Source organism: Lissotriton vulgaris, chromosome 1_2 (genome assembly GCF_964263255.1).
Source record: "Lissotriton vulgaris chromosome 1_2, aLisVul1.2, whole genome shotgun sequence".
Lineage (NCBI taxonomy): Eukaryota > Metazoa > Chordata > Amphibia > Caudata > Salamandridae > Lissotriton > Lissotriton vulgaris.
The window spans coordinates 198,757,248-198,779,068 of NC_141686.1; the positions used below are offsets into that span (position 1 = coordinate 198,757,248).

General features: G+C 44.3%; 1 protein-coding gene across 1 annotated transcript in view; it reads right to left on the reverse strand.

Moving 5' to 3' along the window:
• The window catches only part of LOC147734916 (glycine N-acyltransferase-like), a 280,998-nt gene extending 259,632 nt beyond the window's left edge, over nucleotides 1-21,366 (reverse strand). Inside the window, exons 1-2 of the mRNA XM_086953683.1 lie at nucleotides 21,238-21,366; nucleotides 2,284-2,397 (exon numbers count right to left, since the gene is read on the reverse strand). Of these exons, the coding sequence (XP_086809809.1) occupies nucleotides 2,284-2,364 (81 nt within the window). The 5' untranslated portion in view covers nucleotides 2,365-2,397; nucleotides 21,238-21,366. The remainder of the gene's footprint in view (nucleotides 1-2,283; nucleotides 2,398-21,237) is intronic.
• Between the last annotated feature and the right edge of the window lie 455 nt (nucleotides 21,367-21,821).

The window sequence follows — 21,821 nt, forward strand, 5'->3', positions numbered from 1 at the left end:
CCCTCCAGTGCTCCAGGAGGGGGGCCACGCAGTCCCCCTCCCACAATACAAAAAGCCGTGGGGGTGGTGGTCCCTCCGGCTTTGGGGACCTTGGACCCCTCCCCCACCATTTATTTTTTTAGCCCTGGGGTTGACAATCCCCGGAGCTCCTCTGGGCCCCCCATAAAATTTAATAATTTTGCCCCCAGTATTTAGCCCCTCCGGGGACTAATTATAAAAAAAGCTCTGGTTTATTTTATTTATTTTACGGCAGAGTCCGCGCACCCTACACACACCTGCCAGGTCTTTTAAAAAAAAACAAATTGTGGGCCCCGGGGGTCCTTCTGACACCCCCTAAGCAGGTCTAGAGGGTAAAATTATTTCTACCCTGCCCCCTTTCTACGTTTTCACACATATTCCACTGACTTCCTCAGCCTCGCTTCTACCGAGGCACAAAATGGCTGCCAACAGTTCCTGCTTTCGAATGTTGACAACCACTTGACAAACAATTAGCATTCAGTGCGTGATCGAAGGGTGCGCTTATGGTATGATGACAATGCGCGCAGAATCCGCGGATCCACCGCACCCATAGATAAATAAATGATTTTAACTGTAATTTTCTCAGGAACTACTGAACAGATTGACACCATTTAAGCAAAAGGCACAAGTCTGAACTAAAGGCTACCTCTTTGTTAAATTTGGTGTCATTGCGTTCAGCAGTTCAAGCTGTAGCTGTGGCTAAAGGTCCAATGGGAAATTGCATGGGGGAAAACACGTTTTGGGACCCCCTTTTTTCTCAGCCCCCACTTGACGAATCACTGTGAAACTTTGAGGATAGGAGCGTACCAGTGCAGGCCAAAAGTTTGAAAAATTGTGCAAAGATTCATCAATCGACGCTAAAGGGATTGGGAATAGACTGTTGTGGATTTTCTATGGATAATAGGTCCTAACTATAACTACCTACTGGCGACTGCCAGTAGGTAATATATATATGAAAAAATATATATCCCCACTGTCATGTGCATAACCTTTAGTGGATGACAGACAATCTTTGAAAAAGCAATCAATATACCTTCACAGGAGTTCAGGAACTGACCCACAGCCAGATACAACTTTTCTCCCTGGAGTATGTTTGGCAACTTTGTGAATCCTAGGGAGAATGTACAATTTGGAGCTAAATAATTTTACCTACTATATAAAATATTTACGAAGTCCATTGTTCTTTCATACACACTAGTGCACTGTTTATTTTGCACTCACTGTGTCATCACCTGAGCACTGTGCACTATTGCATCAAACTGTAAAATACATATTTTTCATAGACTCTTCTGTCATTCCAGTCTCCTAGCTACTTTCATCTATTGATTTTCTGAATGATACTTAATTTTAAATGTGATTTATCTCATTCTAATCACAGTTGTTCCACTCTAAACCCCTACTGCACATTTATATATCTATACACCTGTGGTTCAAGATGTTTTTTGCGATATCCCTGTTGTATTTAGGTATCATACGTGGAGAAGCACTGGCTACATGCCAGATTGAGGTAGCGTACTGTTTGTGCACCCCCTATCTCACCCAGGTAACCTTTGAAAACAAATTAAGACGTCCAATGCACCCCACAAAAAGTTCCCTGTGTGCTAGTGCAACCAGTTCCTGCACCCATCCGGAGAGGGAGACCATTGCCCCCTTGCGCAGGCTGTGTAGCTGACTGCACTGCGAAATGTAGACTAACAGCTTGTAATAACTGTCCAGTCTTCATGTCTCCATTGCAGCACAGATTTGTCACTGTGCTGGCATTGTTCACACCATGACACAACCACTAAATTCTCTATTGACATGTGCTAAGGAATTCCTGCTTGCCATACTAAGGAATTGTGTATTTGACCAAGCTACTCTAAATTCTTCATGCTCTTTCCTTAGACCATGAGCATCTAAAATAAGGACATTTAAGGGGCCAAGATTGGAGCAAGCTAGCAACTTTGCCATTACATATGGCATCAAAATGTCAAAGAAGTCACTCCCGCTAATCTATTGCATTAGAATGTATTGACAACAGTGCCACCTCTTTTGCCTGTGCCACTTCTTCCAGCTTTGCCATCTCATCCGTCCGGCTCTCCTGTGGCTTCTATATGCTTTCAACTTTTCTCTACCACCCCTCCATCCCAGATTGTTTTCTTCTTTCAGCAATATTTCTCATGGTCTTCTTGCACTCTCCTAGCTCTTATCCGATGATGTACTTGAATGGTCAGTACTGATTAAATGGTTAGGCAAAAAGAAAGAACAACTAATTTCTTGCCTTACCTTCATAGACTCGGGTACACTCTGTGCAAGAAGTTCCTCTAGCTTCTTTCGATCCTCAGAGCTCTCTAAAACCAGCATCATGAATCAGGAACCAATGCAGCAGAAGTAAGGTTTCTGAAAAAAAGATTAGAGAGATCACTAAAGATCAAGGTAAATATGTGAAATGCTGACCCTGTTTACTCTAAGTTCAATACATTATGTGAACTCCCATCACAATTTTTCCAACGGTAACTAGATTCCTCCTATGGAGATCACTGTTAAAAAAAAACATAATGACATATTGCAGGTCCTTCTTTGTCTTAAAACAGAGGAGAATATCTTGCTATAGCTTGAAAGTGAGCTTTGTAGCTAAGTGGTCTCTATTTTGGCAGGACATGTAGGAGAGCAGCTTCTCCTTGCTTTTAATTTGGTGTCTTTGTGGCATCCTGGAATGGCCTAGGCTTCACCTCAGCCATATTGTTCATCTTTAAACAGTGTAGATAGTACTCTGGTATTGACTCATCATCTGGTGCGAGATTCACAGTGTGATCACTAAACATGAAAAACTACAAAAATACATTTCCCTACAGTTATGCAATCTTCAAATAACCTCATTGCCCATGTTGGTAGCCTCCTAAACCAAACACATGTGGCAGAAGTGAATGTAAATAGAGATATTTTAATGGCGGTGTGTAGATTATTTGATACAACGCTTTACATAGTTGCAGCTGTACATTTCATTTAAAGACTAAGGGGCAGATTTATGTTAACTGGCGCATCCCGAGGGATGCGCCAGTTAACATGCGCCACAGTGCGCCACAGCTACGCCACCCATGGTGCGCCGCATTTATGATGCGGCGCATCATGGGGCAAAAACGGCACAGATGCATGACGCATCTGTGCCGGAAATGTGGCGCATTGCTAGAGTTGCGTCGCAAGCGCGACGCAGCTCCAGCAATGCTCTGGGGGGGCCTATTCTTTCAATGCTGCCTCAAGCCTTACGCCTGCTTCAAGCAGGCGCAGGGTTTTGACGCAGCATTGCCCTGAAAGTGACTGAGTGAAATCTCATAGATTTCACTCAGCCACTTTCAGGAGGCGTTCCTGCGCAGGAACGCCCCCCCCTGCGCAGGAACGCCTCCTCATGGCGCAGTGCTGTACAACGTGACGCATCTCCTAGATGCGTCACGTTGTAAATAGGGCGCAGGGATGCGCCACGTTTCCGTGCCGTTGCGTCACGCAACGGCGGCGTAAACGTGGTGCAAGCCCTTCATAAATCTGCCCCTGAATCTAAGGCTATGGCCATGTATTATTATACACTTGCTATTTTCTGATGCGACAGAATGCGTTGTTAGATGGTAGTCGTTTGTTTTATTTTAAATTAAAACAAAATGTAATAATATAATTAAAATACCACACTATGGGGTATATGTAGGTAGCCGTTTGCGATTCGCAAACGCCGAAATTCCGCGAATTTCGGCGTTTGCGAATCGCAAACGCCGTTTTGATATGTAGGTGCCACTTAGCAAAATAAGGAATCGCAAAAATTGCGATTCCTTATTTTGCTTATAGCATGTAAGGAATCGCAATTTTGCGATTCCTTAAATGCTATGTAGGGGTGCTTTAAAAATTGCGATTTTTGCATAAGGAATCGCAAAATTCCACCTACTTCAAGTAGATGGTATTTTGCGATTTCCTTCAAAAATGCATTTTTTTTTTAAATTCAAAGTGCCATGTGGCGCACAGACATGCCCTTAGGGCATGTATTTGCGGCACATGAACTTACAGGCACATTCCAGGGGTGCAACAGGTGTCCTTTGGACACCCTGGCACCCTTGGAATTGCGATTCTCAAATTGCGATTTTCACACAGAAAATCGCAATCTGAGAATGTATCCCTATTCATTCCTATGGGCTTTTTAGCCCATAGGAATGAAAGGGACACTCATTCCTTGATTGGGATTCACAATCTGCTATTCACAAATAAGGAATGTTAGCGATTCGCAAAAAAATTGCGAATTTTTACCTACATTCCATTTTGCTATTCTCACATAGCGATTCCTTAAAAATCTCTATTTGGATATCGCAGAATGGAAATTACATACATATGCCCCTAGATTCTAGCAACCACAACAACACACAAATATGATGATTTACAATTAGCGCATAACATAATAAATAATAAATAACACACAACACAATGATCACATAGCATAATAAATAACACAGGGTGCAAAAATACAACCAAGCAGGGTGAAACTTTAATATTTAAATCAGTATAGGAATCCATTATTACTGATAATTCCCTCGGGGGCCACTGCGGTGCATAGCTATGATCAGGTGCAAAGTACCCTCAAGAATAGCAAACCACAAACATTGGAGGAAGTAAATTTGAGTCCCACTGTGAAACTGACGAAGAGGGGGATAAAAAAAGGTAAACCCAAAAGAAAGAAAAAAACTGATCCTATTTTCCCTTCTTATTTGTTGAAGTGGCTTTTTTTCAAAACCTAAGGGGTGCAAAATAGTGCAGACCCCAAGCGAGAGTCTGTTCTATACAAAAGGAACAGATAATGAGACTTTTCAAGAGCCAATGTTTACTTGTTTCATTAGAGAACCAAAGAATGCAAATAACATTGCCACCCTGGATCTAGATAAACCCATAGAGAATGACAATGAACAAAGTTCCACCATTATGTCACAAGCATAAAAGACGCCACCCGATCTAAAAAGAACTGATATCCAAACAAACTTGTTGGCCCCCAAAAAGAGCTGTGGAGGGGTCCCATCAAGGTAGGACATCTATCCCTGGAACCCCTGTACCCCCAGTACAACGTCTGGATGCTACACAACTGGGGAGTGCTAGAAATGGATATATTAGGGATGCAAGGCTAGTGTCCAGCCTCAACCCCTTGGAAACTCACTTACAGAAGGGCAGGTGAAAACAAGGGAGGTCTAGCTGAAGGGAAAAATTAATCCCGGAAGCCAGTGACATTAAAGCATTCAGAGGAAATAATGAATACTTCCTGGAATGTATTGACCTCTTTCAAGATATTAGTTCAGCAATATTTCTAAACAAAAAACGGGTACTCCCCCTCTTTAGATCCATCCCTGAGTTAAGAGTTGTTCTTTCAAGCGATAAGAGAGCAGTGAATTTGATTAAGCTGTCACCTGGGATAGGCTTAAGTAGGAATGGTGCCTACTCTTCTATGTTCGCATTTGTATTTCCCAGTATTGCTCTATTGGTTCTTAGCCACATTGATGCTTTCCACAACATGGCGTTGGATGCATTGCACTGCCCAAAGCTTAGTTCTGGAACCTATTTCATCAACAGGGTGATTCCATTTACAAATTCCCCCCTTCAATGCAGAGTGCCCCGCTAATCATAGATCATCTACAAGGGTGCTGTGGAGTGAGCCATTGAACATAAATGAAGTGGCTTTTGAGATTTGCGTGTCACTGCTGGTAACAATTCAAGGTCAATTAGGTTCTTGAACTTGGGGAACAAAGAAACCTAGGCTGACCACAATGACATGGGTAGCAGCGACATTGGCAACTAAGTCTGGAAGCAACTTAAGAATAACGCTGATTGAATATGGAAGAGTCTGCCACCTGAGTCTGCCTTGGTGCGTCCCACTGGGCAACCCAGGGCCATCTTTATGAACAAGTTTAATAAAGACAATTTGAATGTATTGTCATGGAATATAGCAGGACTGGGTAGCAAAATAGAGGACACAGATTGGATGAAGTTTGTTGCGCAATACAACATATGCTGTTTACAATAAAGATAGACCCTGGAGGGCATTAGTGTTCATGTTTTTTAAAGTGCAGCAATCAGGCCACCCGCTTTAAGAGGAGTCGGCCTTCGGCTGGGCTCACTACCTGGGTGTCGCGCAAGCTGGAATGTAGACCACAGCTACTCAGGGCAGCTAAACTGTCCTCTAATGTCCAACATACAAACATGTGGCTCACGGCAAAGGCGGTGGTGTGATTGATATTGTGAATGTGTATATTCCACAGGGTTGTCCCCAGAGGTGCTGGTGATTTGGAGGAATTGAGTAACTTGCATTAATAGTATAAGGGAGGACTAGGCTGTTCGCAAGTAAATTGGTGAGGATAAAGGGGATGTGTTATTAATTTTTTGAGATTTCAGTACACAACCATGGGATATTGATAGCCGCAATGAGGTGATATTGGAGGATCGTGGTTGGGTCATCCCTGAGTCAGTATTAAGCAATGTTAAATCCACCAAGAAAGGAGGTGCATTTCCTGAGCTATTAATAAACTATGACCTGCATTTTATTAATGGTCATACCCCCTCAGATAGTGCACCCAGGGTACCCTTTGCAAAAACAACAAGTGATGGACCGAATGTGGATCAATGTCACACATTCCCCCAGTCAAAAGATCTGGGCCCACATCCATCGTTTTTTTGCACTCCACACCACCCTGGGTTAGACAATGGCGATATGCAAATCAGCTCTGACCCTGTTGCCCCATGGGAACAGTCCAGTACGAACTACAAAAGCCATGTCCTTCCCAGAACGGAATCAAGCATCCGAGGACCGGACCGGTTTCGAGGTAACACCTCTCATCAGCCCGGCTAGCTTGACTCCAAGTGGTGTGGAGTGCCTGGGACCCACGTCTGGGCATCCCCAGCGCACTTAGGGCGGCAATTGCAAAAACAACAAGTGATGGACCGAATGTGGATCAATGTCACACATTCCCCCAGTCAAAAGATCTGGGCCCAAATCCATCGTTTTTTTGCACTCCACACCACCCTGGGTTAGACAATGGCGATATGCAAATCAGCTCTGACCCTGTTGCCCCATGGGAACAGTCCAGTCCGAACTACAAAAGTCATGTCCTTCCCAGAACAGAATCAAGCATCTGAGGACCGGACCGGTTTCGAGGTAACACCTCTCATCAGCCCGGCTAGCTTGACTCCAAGTGGTGTGGAGTGCCTGGGACCCACGTCTGGGCATCCCCAGCGCACTTAGGGCGGCAATTGCAAAAACAACAAGTGATGGACCGATTTCGGATCAATGTCACACATTCCCCCAGTCAAAAGATCTGGGCCCAAAGCCATCGTTTTTTTGCACTCCACACCACCCTGGGTTAGACAATGGCGATATGCAAATCAGCTCTGACCCTGTTGCCCCATGGGAACAGTCCAGTCCGAACTACAAAAGCCATGTCCTTCCCAGAACGGAATCAAGCATCCGAGGACCGGACCGGTTTCGAGGTAACACCTCTCATCAGCCCGGCTAGCTTGACTCCAAGTGGTGTGGAGTGCCTGGGACCCACGTCTGGGCATCCCCAGCCCACTTAGGGCGGCAATTGCAAAAACAACAAGTGATGGACCGAATGTGGATCAATGTCACACATTCCCCCAGTCAAAAGATCTGGGCCCAAATCCATCGTTTTTTTGCACTCCACACCACCCTGGGTTAGACAATGGCGATATGCAAATCAGCTCTGACCCTGTTGCCCCATGGGAACAGTCCAGTCCGAACTACAAAAGCCATGTCCTTCCCAGAACGGAATCAAGCATCCGAGGACCAGACCGGTTTCGAGGTAACACCTCTCATCAGCCCGGCTAGCTTGACTCCAAGTGGTGTGGAGTGCCTGGGACCCACGTCTGGGCATCCCCAGCGCACTTAGGGCGGCAATTGCAAAAACAACAAGTGATGGACCGAATGTGGATCAATGTCACACATTCCCCAGTCAAAAGATCTGGGCCCAAATCCATCGTTTTTTTGCACTCCACACCACCCTGGGTTAGACAATGGCGATATGCAAATCAGCTCTGACCCTGTTGCCCCATGGGAACAGTCCAGTCCGAACTACAAAAGCCATGTCCTTCCCAGAACGGAATCAAGCATCCGAGGACCGGACCGGTTTCGAGGTAACACCTCTCATCAGCCCGGCTAGCTTGACTCCAAGTGGTGTGGAGTGCCTGGGACCCACGTCTGGGCATCCCCAGCGCACTTAGGGCGGCAATTGCAAAAACAACAAGTGATGAACCGAATGTGGATCAATGTCACACATTCCCCCAGTCAAAATATCTGGGCCCAAATCGATCGTTTTTTTGCACTCCACACCACCCTGGGTTAGACAATGGCGATATGCAAATCAGCTCTGACCCTGTTGCCCCATGGGAACAGTCCAGTCCGAACTACAAAAGCCATGTCCTTCCCAGAACGGAATCAAGCATCCGAGGACCGGACCGGTTTCGAGGTAACACCTCTCATCAGCCCGGCTAGCTTGACTCCAAGTGGTGTGGAGTGCCTGGGACCCAAGTCTGGGCATCCCCAGCCCACTTAGGGCGGCAATTGCAAAAACAACAAGTGATGGACCGAATGTGGATCAATGTCACACATTCCCCCAGTCAAAAGATCTGGGCCCAAATCCATCGTTTTTTTGCACTCCACACCACCCTGGGTTAGACAATGGCGATATGCAAATCAGCTCTGACCCTGTTGCCCCATGGGAACAGTCCAGGCCGAACTACAAAAGCCATGTCCTTCCCAGAACGGAATCAAGCATCCGAGGACCGGACCGGTTTCGAGGTAACACCTCTCATCAGCCCGGCTAGCTTGACTCCAAGTGGTGTGGAGTGCCTGGGACCCACGTCTGGGCATCCCCAGCGCACTTAGGGCGGCAATTGCAAAAACAACAAGTGATGGACCGAATGTGGATCAATGTCACACATTCCCCCAGTCAAAAGATCTGGGCCCAAATCCATTGTTTTTTTGCACTCCACACCACCCTGGGTTAGACAATGGCGATATGCAAATCAGCTCTGACCCTGTTGCCCCATGGGAACAGTCCAGTCCGAACTACAAAAGCCATGTCCTTCCCAGAACGGAATCAAGCATCCGAGGACCAGACCGGTTTCGAGGTAACACCTCTCATCAGCCCGGCTAGCTTGACTCCAAGTGGTGTGGAGTGCCTGGGACCCACGTCTGGGCATCCCCAGCGCACTTAGGGCGGCAATTGCAAAAACAACAAGTGATGGACCGAATGTGGATCAATGTCACACATTCCCCAGTCAAAAGATCTGGGCCCAAATCCATCGTTTTTTTGCACTCCACACCACCCTGGGTTAGACAATGGCGATATGCAAATCAGCTCTGACCCTGTTGCCCCATGGGAACAGTCCAGTCCGAACTACAAAAGCCATGTCCTTCCCAGAACGGAATCAAGCATCCGAGGACCGGACCGGTTTCGAGGTAACACCTCTCATCAGCCCGGCTAGCTTGACTCCAAGTGGTGTGGAGTGCCTGGGACCCACGTCTGGGCATCCCCAGCGCACTTAGGGCGGCAATTGCAAAAACAACAAGTGATGAACCGAATGTGGATCAATGTCACACATTCCCCCAGTCAAAATATCTGGGCCCAAATCGATCGTTTTTTTGCACTCCACACCACCCTGGGTTAGACAATGGCGATATGCAAATCAGCTCTGACCCTGTTGCCCCATGGGAACAGTCCAGTCCGAACTACAAAAGCCATGTCCTTCCCAGAACGGAATCAAGCATCCGAGGACCGGACCGGTTTCGAGGTAACACCTCTCATCAGCCCGGCTAGCTTGACTCCAAGTGGTGTGGAGTGCCTGGGACCCACGTCTGGGCATCCCCAGCCCACTTAGGGCGGCAATTGCAAAAACAACAAGTGATGGACCGAATGTGGATCAATGTCACACATTCCCCCAGTCAAAAGATCTGGGCCCAAATCCATCGTTTTTTTGCACTCCACACCACCCTGGGTTAGACAATGGCGATATGCAAATCAGCTCTGACCCTGTTGCCCCATGGGAACAGTCCAGGCCGAACTACAAAAGCCATGTCCTTCCCAGAACGGAATCAAGCATCCGAGGACCGGACCGGTTTCGAGGTAACACCTCTCATCAGCCCGGCTAGCTTGACTCCAAGTGGTGTGGAGTGCCTGGGACCCACGTCTGGGCATCCCCAGCGCACTTAGGGCGGCAATTGCAAAAACAACAAGTGATGGACCGAATGTGGATCAATGTCACACATTCCCCCAGTCAAAAGATCTGGGCCCAAATCCATTGTTTTTTTGCACTCCACACCACCCTGGGTTAGACAATGGCGATATGCAAATCAGCTCTGACCCTGTTGCCCCATGGGAACAGTCCAGTCCGAACTACAAAAGCCATGTCCTTCCCAGAACGGAATCAAGCATCCGAGGACCGGACCGGTACCCTTTAACAATGGGAGAAGTGCTTCCAGAATAGACTTTGTCTTAATCAATATAAAGTGCTGGGAATATGTGCGCGATATGACAGTTGTCGCGAGAGTGGAGCGAGATCATGATCCTGTGGTACTTTGCCTAGAATTATGTATAAGGAAGGGAGTTGGACAAAACAGACCAATGGAAAGCAGTAGCTGCCTGTGGTGGGAGTGCTGCCGGGCGCTGATGTGGGGCGGGGGAGGGGCAGGGTGGGTGGTAGTAAACTCAGGAATACGGCCGCTCAGAGGTAAGTACACAAACAAATAATTAAAACGAATTTTGTTGGGCGTGCTGCATCGCAATTGGCCATGCAGTGCGCGCAACGAATTTCGTTTTAAAAAATGTAAAACAGGAATCCTTCTGCTGTCTGCAGCTGAGGGATTTTGTGCACATGACGGAATGTTTCTATAGTGAGCACAGGAGCACTGATACCCATGACGGAACCATTTCATCATGAGCACTGAAAGGATAAACCATTAGTGATATATATGTTTATATTTAGGAGGTTGCCTCTGATGGTAATGTGTACCTTTCCCATTGCACTTGCACTTTACTGAGTCTGAAGAGTTTAAACAGGCTTTTCTTCTTCTCAGGTCGTATGCCTTTGAGGAACACGAGAAGACACTGTCTTCATCATCTTTGTATTTTATTTTTTCGTAATGAATTTATTGATAAATTGATGTGTGCTGGTTTTCACTGAATTGTTCTTATATGTCATGTTTTTGAGTACATATTGGAAGGCTATCAGTCGAAACAGTAAATAAAATACTGTAACATAACATAATAAATAACACACTTTAAAAAAATAACAATTTTTACATTTATTATAACTTCCTACCCTATACCTCTACAAACTAAACATCACACACCTAAAAAAGGCTAACAATTGAAAACTGTACATATTCAATTATCAAATAATTAACTGATAATATATTTTGATTTAATTAACTTCCCACACTGTATCCCTACAAAAGCAACAATGGGCACCTAATGTGTAAATGAAAGACATCTTATTGACATAATTTGCATAATTATCGATCAATTGAGCAATTAATAACAATTAACTAATAATACATTGTTTTTTAATTAACTTCCCACCCTTTAATTCTACAAACCCAACAATTTGCTCCTAACATCTAACTTAAAAAACATCATCAGTACATAATTATCATCAATCATTATTAATTAAATAAATATTAATGATTAACATCAATACTAATAACAACAATAATAATTAAAAATAATACTTTTCCTCACAGCTTTACCCCTACAAAAACAACCACCCCAAAAACATAAATACATAATGACATTGATTACATGATTTACATAATGAATTATCAACTAAATAACTAATTATAATTACAATTTGATTATTCATTCATTATAATTGAGGCTTCCGGTTTTCCATTTTTACAGATTTTTACAGATAAATAGAGACATAAAAAACAATGTGTTTCCTGTCTATATTTATTTTAATAAGCGGAAAAATACTGGAACAGAAGCGAAATTTCCTTAATATGTAGAGCGTGGGACTTAGGGGCTTCTTGGTAGATACTCTCCATGCTGTCTTTTATGAATTCCAGGCAACAGCTCATCAGATAGATAGCAAGAAGAGTTAGAAATCAAGCATAATGAAGCATGAGATTTCCTTAAATAAATGCATATGTTAACACATATTTGTAGTATAACACTATTATATACCTGTGGGTGCACTGTATGTGGCTGCTTAATTTGATAAAACATGACAGGCATCCATGTATGAGTGCACATCCAAGAGGTAAATAGATGTGAAAATATCACATTTTACAGCTCCATTTAGTCTCAAAACACAAAATAAATATGGATAAATTCAAATAAGATGGCCAAAACATGAATATGGATAAATACAGACGGAAATGTAAAAAAAAACATAAAACCGGGAGCCCTAATTACAATTAAAGTACTTCCAACCCTATAGCCCTACAAACCTGACAACATGCCTCTAAAGTCTTAACATACTAAAATAAAATACACAATTAACATAACTTATTATCAATTACATAATTAATATTAATTAAACATAATTACTAATTAATTATAATTAAAGTATTTCCCAGCCTGTACCCCTATAAACCACAAAACCTGCTATGGAGAAAATAATTACAATTATTTGGTTAGTCCGGAGTAACGTGCACTGTGTGTGCCCAAGGCCTGTAAATCAAATGCTACTAGTGGGCCTGCAGCACTGATTGTGCTACCCACATGAGTAGCCATGTAAACGTGCCTCTGTTCTGCCACTGCACTGTCTGAGTGTATTTTAAACTGACATATCTACCTGGCAAGTGCACCCACTTGCAAAGCCCAAACCTTCCCTTTTATTACATATAAGGCTTTTGCTAGGTAGACCCAAGGCACTGGATGTGAAAGGTAGGACATGCACTGTTGTGAAATACTTCTAATCTCATTTCAGGATTGCAAGGGCTATCTCTCTCATTGGTTAACATTGAAGCTCCAAATTGCGTTCCCTAAACTCAGAATTTAAAAACACATCTTTTTATAAAGTTCTTATATAAATTTTGTGTTTGAAAATGCCACTTTTAGGAAGTGGGGTTTTCTTTTCTTATCATCTCGTACCTCTGCCTGCCTCAGGTATCATCGCCTGGTTTTCACAGACAGTCTGGCTGTTTGTACATTCACTACTGACATTCACACAAAGAGAGCTTAGAGAAGCCCTCCATATATTGATTCCCCATCACCAGCCTGAAGGGCCTTCCTGAACTAGAGTAGTGGGAGGAGTTGTCACTGACACCTGAATATGGCTGTGCCTTTTCTCTCACAATATTGTCTCCATACCCTTGTAGTGTTTCCGGAGCCAAGCCATAGTAAGTCCTGATCTGTGCACCACAAAGACTATCCTTTAAAGTATGCCAACCTCAAGGCCAAAGGGGTATAAGCATTGGACCTGTAACCGCACATTTTTAGAACACTTCTGGGCTGAGGACTCCACCAAGAAGAAGAGCTGAAGAGCTGTCAGGAGAAATACTTCCCTCATTGTTGCCTTGATTTGCTATTTTGGCCTACAGTTGTTGCTTCTGTCTGTGAGCAGTGAAAGAACTGGATTGTGCTTTCTAGAATCCAGATTTCCGAAGTTCTCCAAGAGTTTGGGTGTTCTTGCCTCCTGTTGGAATTCTCACGGCCATCAAAAACTTCATCTGCAGCTCTCCTGAACTCCTCTCCTAGGAGTTCTGAACTCCCAAGTTGTGACAATTCCAGTTCTTGGACCTTGGAGTGGTTTTGCTGCTTCAAAAACTACAAATCTACACATTGCCCTTTTTCAAGCCGCAAGCTTGCAGTGTGTTTGAAAAACCAATGCAGCACCACTCTGTGGCCAAAAATTTGATGCAACACTTGTTCTCGGCTGGAAGAAAACACCACAGACCAAGACCATAGCACCGTGTCTCTGACGTCCGAGCAGCTGCTCCCATTTTGACGCATGTCCTGCTATGTGGCTGAAGGAATCAGTGCATCACCTGTCCAGGGCTGAAGAAATCACAATCATGCCTCTTTTTTGCTGCTGAATTGCCCCAGGGCACCTGGATTTTCCACACACAATACCTGTGCTCCAGGTTTCCAGTGCATTGCCCCGCAGAAAATAACTGCTTTCGGAATTCGACACAACGCCACACCATGCAGCAGAACAGATGCCTACATTCCACTGGGATCCAAGAATCGATACATCGCTGTGTTTTCTGATAGTTCCCTCCTCTGCAGCTGTTTTTCACCTTGGATTTTGATGCATCAAAGCTACTCTGTGCTAAACCAAAGGCACCTTTATAGTTCAATGGACAGAATTTATTAAACCTTAAAAAAGACATATTTCTTCTTTTGTATGTTGAAGTTTGGTTGTTTTGGTCTTGCTTGGTTTAGATAAGTATTGGTTATGTTTTCAAAACTGGTATGGTGTCTATTTGTAGTGTTATCACTGTGTTACTGTGTGCTTTATGTACAAATGCTTTACACTTTACCTTTGAGATAGACCTGACTGCTCATGCAAAGCCAACAAGGGGTAAGCAGAGGAGAAGTGTGGCTCAATGGTTAGAGTGGCAGACCCTGATGCAGAGGTCTAGCCCGGGACCAGGGTTCAATTCCCCACCTCGGCGGGTCATGGGCTCAAAATTCCATGGACCTGATAATTCTCGCCTCAGTGCCTAGTCCAATCATGGAGTCCCACTCTGCAACTCTGGGCTATAGCTTGCTTAATCTCCACAACGGCCCCCACAACGCTAAGGATGCCTGGCCTCCACCTTGGGGGTGCTCAGGCGTGGAAGCCTCACAGGGAAAGCCAGTATGGGTTCCACAGCGGTATTTGTACAAGCACCTTGAGACCCTTGCGGGTGAGTAGTGTGCTACACAAGTATCAATTTACATTTACATAATCTTGGGTGCACAACTCCCTCACCCTCAAAGAATGAAGGGTTCCTACTTGGACAGGGTGCATACCACTGCCAACTAGAGACTCCCATTATTAACACTTGCTTTTTCATCACCTAGAATGGACAGAAGGTTATCTGATTAAAAAAGACTGCCAAATTCCAATCTGTTGGTTGCTTCAAAGAGGAGATACAATTGTGTACCTACTACCATGTTTGGATTGGAACAGGTAACTATTGCACTAATGAGTTATATACTTTTTAGTGACTGTGAAGGGTGATTGATGATTAATGTTGGGGCAAACAGTGAAAGGGGGTGTTCAACTGTAATGTGTAAACTTGATTGAGATGATTTGCAATATTTGGTGCCTAAATGATGGGTGATCATTTTTCTTGGAGTTGATTCCTCCTTTCTCATTTGGCCATATTTACATCCAGGGTCCATTCCTTTTTTCTGGTTCTTCAGAGACCAACCTTGTAACTTTAAATACCAAAAAAAACCTATATAAAATACTACAATTCTGTTTCTTTACTTGATCTTCAACAGCAGTGCACTACATGTCGATCTTGCTCAGGTCAGGACTGAGATGGAGTTACTCAGAGTCAGGAGGAGGATAGAAGAACTCAGAGTGGGACTACTTCATCAACAGCTAGAAAAAAGAAGTTATCGACTTCAAAGAGAAACCATCACACTGAGGCCTAGCACTCAGATGTGTGGAATGGAGAGAGGTGAGTTGAATTCGGAAAAGATGTATGTGTATGTGTTACACTGGTGGATTAACCATATGTAGGTGTGTAGATTCTTTATTCTGGATTAATGAGGGTGCAGATATGATGTGGAACTCAACGCCAGCTAATTTATCTTCAATCTTTGTCAATTTAAAAATAATAGGTTTGAGAAGAGTGGTCATTCGGTTGTGACTTCTGCCCAAAAAACATTGTCCAACTTTAACTCTCTGGGATAGCGCTTGTACTTGCTATGATTGCGCTATCACAGTATCTGGTTAAGCTGATTTTACAGTGACTGCCCTTTGTTTAGTCACTCTTGCATGTTTAGCTTGTTTTGATTTGGCAGTTCCAAGTTGCCTTCCATTGTTTTAAGAGGGCAAGATTGGCCACATTGATGCAAGATGGCGATTCTTTTCCCCTCGTGTGAGCGTAGATGGTGATTGAATATTTAATGAGGACTCCCTTTGACAAGGTGGGAGATCATCAAGTAACAATGATTAAAATCTGGAGGACAAGGAAGCAATCTCAACAATGCTACCAGAGGATGATCAACTGGCTAGCAAAAGAGGTCCCATGGAGAAGCATCTCTCTGTGAGCTCTATTTCGTGAGAGAGGACGCTTGCAGTTCTAGTCAGGAACACATCAAGGGTTGCCACTCTTCCTCCCCCTGCTTTGTCCACAACTGGTTTCTTTCTTACCATATTTAGTAAGGGATTCAATAAGTAGAGCAAATGAGAGTACCTTAATCCAGATGTCAAATGTCAGAGGGGGGCCCAGCCCAGCCTCCTCCGGGCTCCGACGGGTGTGGACAGGCCCACCCTTGACCTGGGCTTTGCCGGGCGTGTCCTCGCTTGTGTCCCACACTGTGGGCCGGCTTAGGCATTTTCAAGCGCCTCAAGGCCCTGGGGATAATGGGTGATGTAATTTTCTGCCACTGCGGTCACGCTGGTCTCCCCTCCCCGGGCACAAACAAAAGCTCCTCGGGGCTACACCATGCTGTGGGCCAGCATCGGCGTTTCCAAGTGCCTCTAGGTGTCATGGATGATGGGCATTGTAGTTTTTGCCACTGTGTTCACGCTGGTCTCCTCTCCCCGGGAACAAACACAGGCTCCTCGCAGCTACACCCTGCCGCGGGCCGGCATCAGCGTTTTCAAGCGCCTCAAGGTGCTAGGGATGATGGACATTGTAGTATTCCCCCACTACCACTGCAGTCATGCTGGTCTCCTCTCCCCGGGCACAAACACAGGCTGCTCGTGGATACAGTATGCCGCAGGGAGGCGTCAGCATTTTTAAGCACCTCCAGGCGCTGGGGTTGATGGGCGTTGTCATTTTCCCCCTCTGCCACTGTGGTGAAGCTGGTCTCCCTCCCCGGGCAGAAATACAGGCTCCTTGCAGCAACACTGCGCTGCAGGCCGGCGTCTGCGATATCAAGCGCCTGCTGGTGCTCAGTAAGATGGGCGTTGTAGTTTTCTGCCACTGCGGTCAAGCTGGTCTCCTATCCCCGTACACAAACACAGGCTCCTCGCGGCTACATGATTAGACATTTTTTCTTTTAAAGGCTTTTCTAGTAACTAAACAGACCCTTTGAGTGGAAAAATAATAATACATTACCTCTCATTAATGAGTAAGTCATTATGCACTATGGAGTACAAGTTGCTGTGCTAAATTAATGGAGTCCTGCTGCCGTCACTTTGGGTACTTTTTACTTTCGGCACATGGGGTGCCTGTTGTTGAAAATTATCTATCTTTAATTCCAATGGTCCTGCTCTTCCCCAAATGCCTTTCACTTTCTACCTTGACTCTAAAGAGGCAAATGAATGACAAATACGGTATTACGTCACACATCACATATAAAATGTCAATATCATTATCCTGTCTACCATAAGTAGGCAGTTGGTAAACTGATCTATTGTTGTACATGGAAGGAACTGGCTTTATAGATTGTATATGTCAAGTTTGTCACAGAGTATCACTTACGTCAAACTTGAAATCAAAACAGGCACTTAATCCCACTATACTCACTGGTCTCGCCCACCACCATGAATTATTTGTAAAATTTAATTTTCTGGGTAGAAAGTAAAAGATACTTGGAATACTCTACAGCAGGGTAAGGTATAGCGATTGGGCTGGTAGGTAGAGCTTTTCTTGTAGAATAGCGGGGTGTCACTGATCATCGATTCGCCATGTGCCTAAGATTTGGCTTATTCAGGCATAAAATTAATATGTTATGGCAAACTATGAAATATATTTTGGAATCACTTCACATGGACATAAAAATGTGGCCCATGTCAATTATGGAATTTTCAATTTTTTTGGTAAGCTGACATTGAATAACATAGAAAAGAATAAAGCAGTGCATTACTAAGAGGTGACTGAGTTGACGAAGTGAAAACACATTGTGTGTTTGTTTTACAATGCGTTGATAAGTTTGTAAACATTGCTTTAACTGTAGCGGATGCATTCTGTACAGCCAAAAATGCAGTCAGGAATTGAACCATACAGCACTTCAATCATTGTGGTGAAATGACATGGGCAGCGATGGAGGTGATGAATGATGATGTGTAGGATTCATATCTGCTCAAGGGAAATGTAAGCGGGGCCTACATGCAGGCCCGCTTACATTTCCCTTGAGCTTTTCACACACTGTGTTATCAACACAGTTAGCAGTGTGCACCCTTAGTTTACAGTAGATTAATTTTGAATATAGTGTTGAACTTAGAGTGCTCCTCTTCCCTCTTTTTGTAATTAGCGGATTCATATCTGCCTCACTTAACAAATAGAGTGAGTCAAGGTATTAGACCAAAAATGTAAATACCTCCCACTTCGAACCATAGCTTTGATAACCATAAAACAAAGTAGGCGAAGTAGGTGAGCAACATGGCCTTCTTCAGAAAAGCCCCCTTGATTATTCATCCACGCAATTATTCAATCATCCTTTTATTCTTCCTACTATAGTCACCCATAGCAACCATGATTTAACCTTTACTTTCTCAAATCCAGTCTTTCACCAAAAGTTCCAATACATTATCCATCCATTCAGTATCTACCCTTTTTTTCAATCATCCTTTCACCCATCCATCCAATTACCCAATACCCACCAATGGATCCTTTCACTCATACACACATCCTCTCCTTTCATTCAAATAACATTTCACCCAGTCTGTCTTCTAACTTTCCGTCCTACTCCTTTCCTGTTTCCATCAAGTCATCATGTTTACGTACATTATGTGAGATGTTGCTGAGTTGCAGATAGGTGAGGCCACAACTTAACCATTGCTGTAGCTGGTAAAGCGGGGAGTTCAAAATCATGTGGGTGTCACAACAACACTTGTTACTAATGAATATAATATTATTCATCAATAAGAAAGCGAGCTAAAGAATGATGATTGAGTCAACCCAGATTTGTGACTGGAGGGGTGAGTATCTGAAAAGTTTCAGTGCTCCGTCAAACATCTCCTTGTGTTTGCTTTGTTCACCCTGAATTGGCAGGGTTTGCCCAGACGTGGATCCCTTGCTCACTTTGCCACTGGATTCCAGCTATCCTGGCTGATATGGGGTGTTACCCTGAAACTGGTCCCAGGATGCTTGTTTCCAGTTCAGGGAAGACCAGGCTTGGCAGTTCGGTCTGAACTGTGCCCATGAGGCACAGGGTCAAGACTGATGTTCATATGTCCTGTTCAGAACAGGGGTGGAGAAGTGAGCTAAAGAAGGATGATGGATTCAACCCAGATCTGTGACTGGGGAGAGTGTCTGAAAAGTTCCAGTGCTCCGTCCAACATCTCCTTTGCTTGCTTTTTTCGCCCTAAGTTGGCAGGTTATCCCCAGACATGGGTCCCGTGCTCACCTTGCCACTGGTTTTACGCTAGCCTGGCTGATGAGGGGTGTCAACCCGAAACCTGTCCCAGAATACTTGTTTCCAATCAACGGAAGACCTGGCTTAGCAGTTCAGTCTGCACTGTTCCCATGAGGCACAGGATCAAGAGTGATTTGCATGCAGCCTGGTTTGAACTGGTGTGGCGAAGTGAGCTAAAGAACGATGATCGATTCAACCTAGATCTGTGTCTGGGGTGAATGTATGAAAAGTTTCAGTGCTCCATCCAACATATCCTTATGTTTGCTTCCTAAAAAATCAGCCAAAGCGAGCGCCGACGAGTACGATCAGGTAGCGCTGAGTACCTTCCTATTTCAAACTCGATCACACAATATTATTCTCAATGTAAACTAAAACTTAACTTACATCTGAGTCTTAGAAAAGTGCTATTCGGAAAAAAAACGTTAGATTTTTAGAACAAAAACGCAACAAATAATTAATACACTCTGAGTACTGCAATCTCGACGCCTAGGAGGTTGAGCAGGTCCTGCTTCTGGTCAGGATATCCACCTAGCGGTTTGTCAGGTGCTGAGTGGTTTTCTGGACTCTCCGGATATGCCACACACACATGCAAACCCTGCCCAAATGCTGCCCCATGTTGCCACAGTGAGTACTCACTGCTATGTCTGCCGCCTGCTGCCAGTATGGAGTGGAGGTGGTGCTGCACAAAAAAAAAACAGTCCTGCTCCTCCCCCCCTCAAAAGATTGTGGTCCTTCATGGTGCTGAGTGGGGTAAAGAAAAGAAAGAAGGAAGAGAGGGAGGGAGAGAGAGAAGGATAAGGAAGTAAAAGGAAAAATAAACCAAAATAGAAAAAGTCATAAAATAAATTTAAAATACACAGACCAAAAAACACATATTAATAAAATAAATGTAAAATAGGGGTAGTTTGATTAGGAGGAAGGAGGATTAAAAAGATTATAAATAGATTCAAAAAGATGCCAGCGCCATAAACACAGTAAGAAAAGAAGATGGCTGCACCCATGTGAACCGAATGGTGTCGCTGCGTGCAATTGTGAACGTGAGGACGTACTCCACATTGCGTTTGATGTAACACAATGCGAATGGGTGCGCTGTGAAACTCTATTGAGTGTGATGTCTCCACGAACTCCACCCAGCCCTTATTTATACTTTGTAAAGGATTGAGTTACAGGCTAAAGTGAAGCCCAAAAAGACATTCACTCTCAAAACTCAAAAAGTCCACATTTCATATTCCATTTGCTCTGTACATCTACGATGCAGAAGTTAAACCTATAGCCTTAGTCAAAAGATGGTGCAAATTCTGATGCAAAACTGAACCATCAATAAAGCAAGGAGGGATGGAGGAAAGAAAAAAGATAAGAAAAAACAATGTGAAACATGAAAATATGGAGACAATAAGAGAGATATGATGAGAAAAACAGAGGAAGGGAGTAAGAGAGACAAAACGTGAGAGGAGGTGCAATGAGAAACAAAATGGTAAGAAGGATGCAAGAGATAGGGCGTCCGGAGGCTTGACAGCAAGGAGCCAGGAAAAATAGACCTGAGGAAACATACAGGAAGAGAGGAACAGAGGAGGGGGAAAACGTCAAAAAAAAGACTTCGCAAGCACAAAGCAGAGAGAATGAGAGTCGGAGCCGATAAGATGTAGAAAGAAAACGCAGACAAGTATCATCGTGTGTGGAAGGGAGGAAGAAACAAGAGAAAGGTCTTGGACAAAATTGATCATTGATCACCGACCTTCGATATCTTGAGTCGTCTGAGCACCGCTGCACTCTCCTGCCTCGTGTTTACAAGCAGCCGGACCCTTCCCCGGCCTCAGCGTGAACCCGGCCAGCCCGTTTTCCTTAACTTTGGCGTGTTGAGGACCGTGGCCTCAGACGAGTGAGAGCCGCACCAGGGGAGGGCCCACGAGGCACGGGGCTCATCAATTATTCAGTGCGTTGCCCTCATGATAGATCAAACGGCAGGCGCCTCAACAGCTGCAGGGAACGTGTCCTTGGCTCACTTAGATATTTAAAGTAGGCAGACAAGGCCCTTTAAATGTTTTTCATGACCCCTCATGAATAATCCGAGAAAATGCGTTTTTCATCAGGTAAGTATGAGGAGAAATTGCGATTCGTCTTCACAGTTTCTCCTCATATTTAAACCATGACTGCAATGCTGATTCAAGGGCAGTAAATAGGTGACGTGAATGTGGACGAACCGAGGAAAAGCTGCGGAAAATGTGAGAAGAAAGTGCAATTCTTTACACGGCTTTCATCAAGCATTGGCAATCCCAATCGTCCTCGTTTGACATTTAAAGGAAAAGATTGGATTGAGAA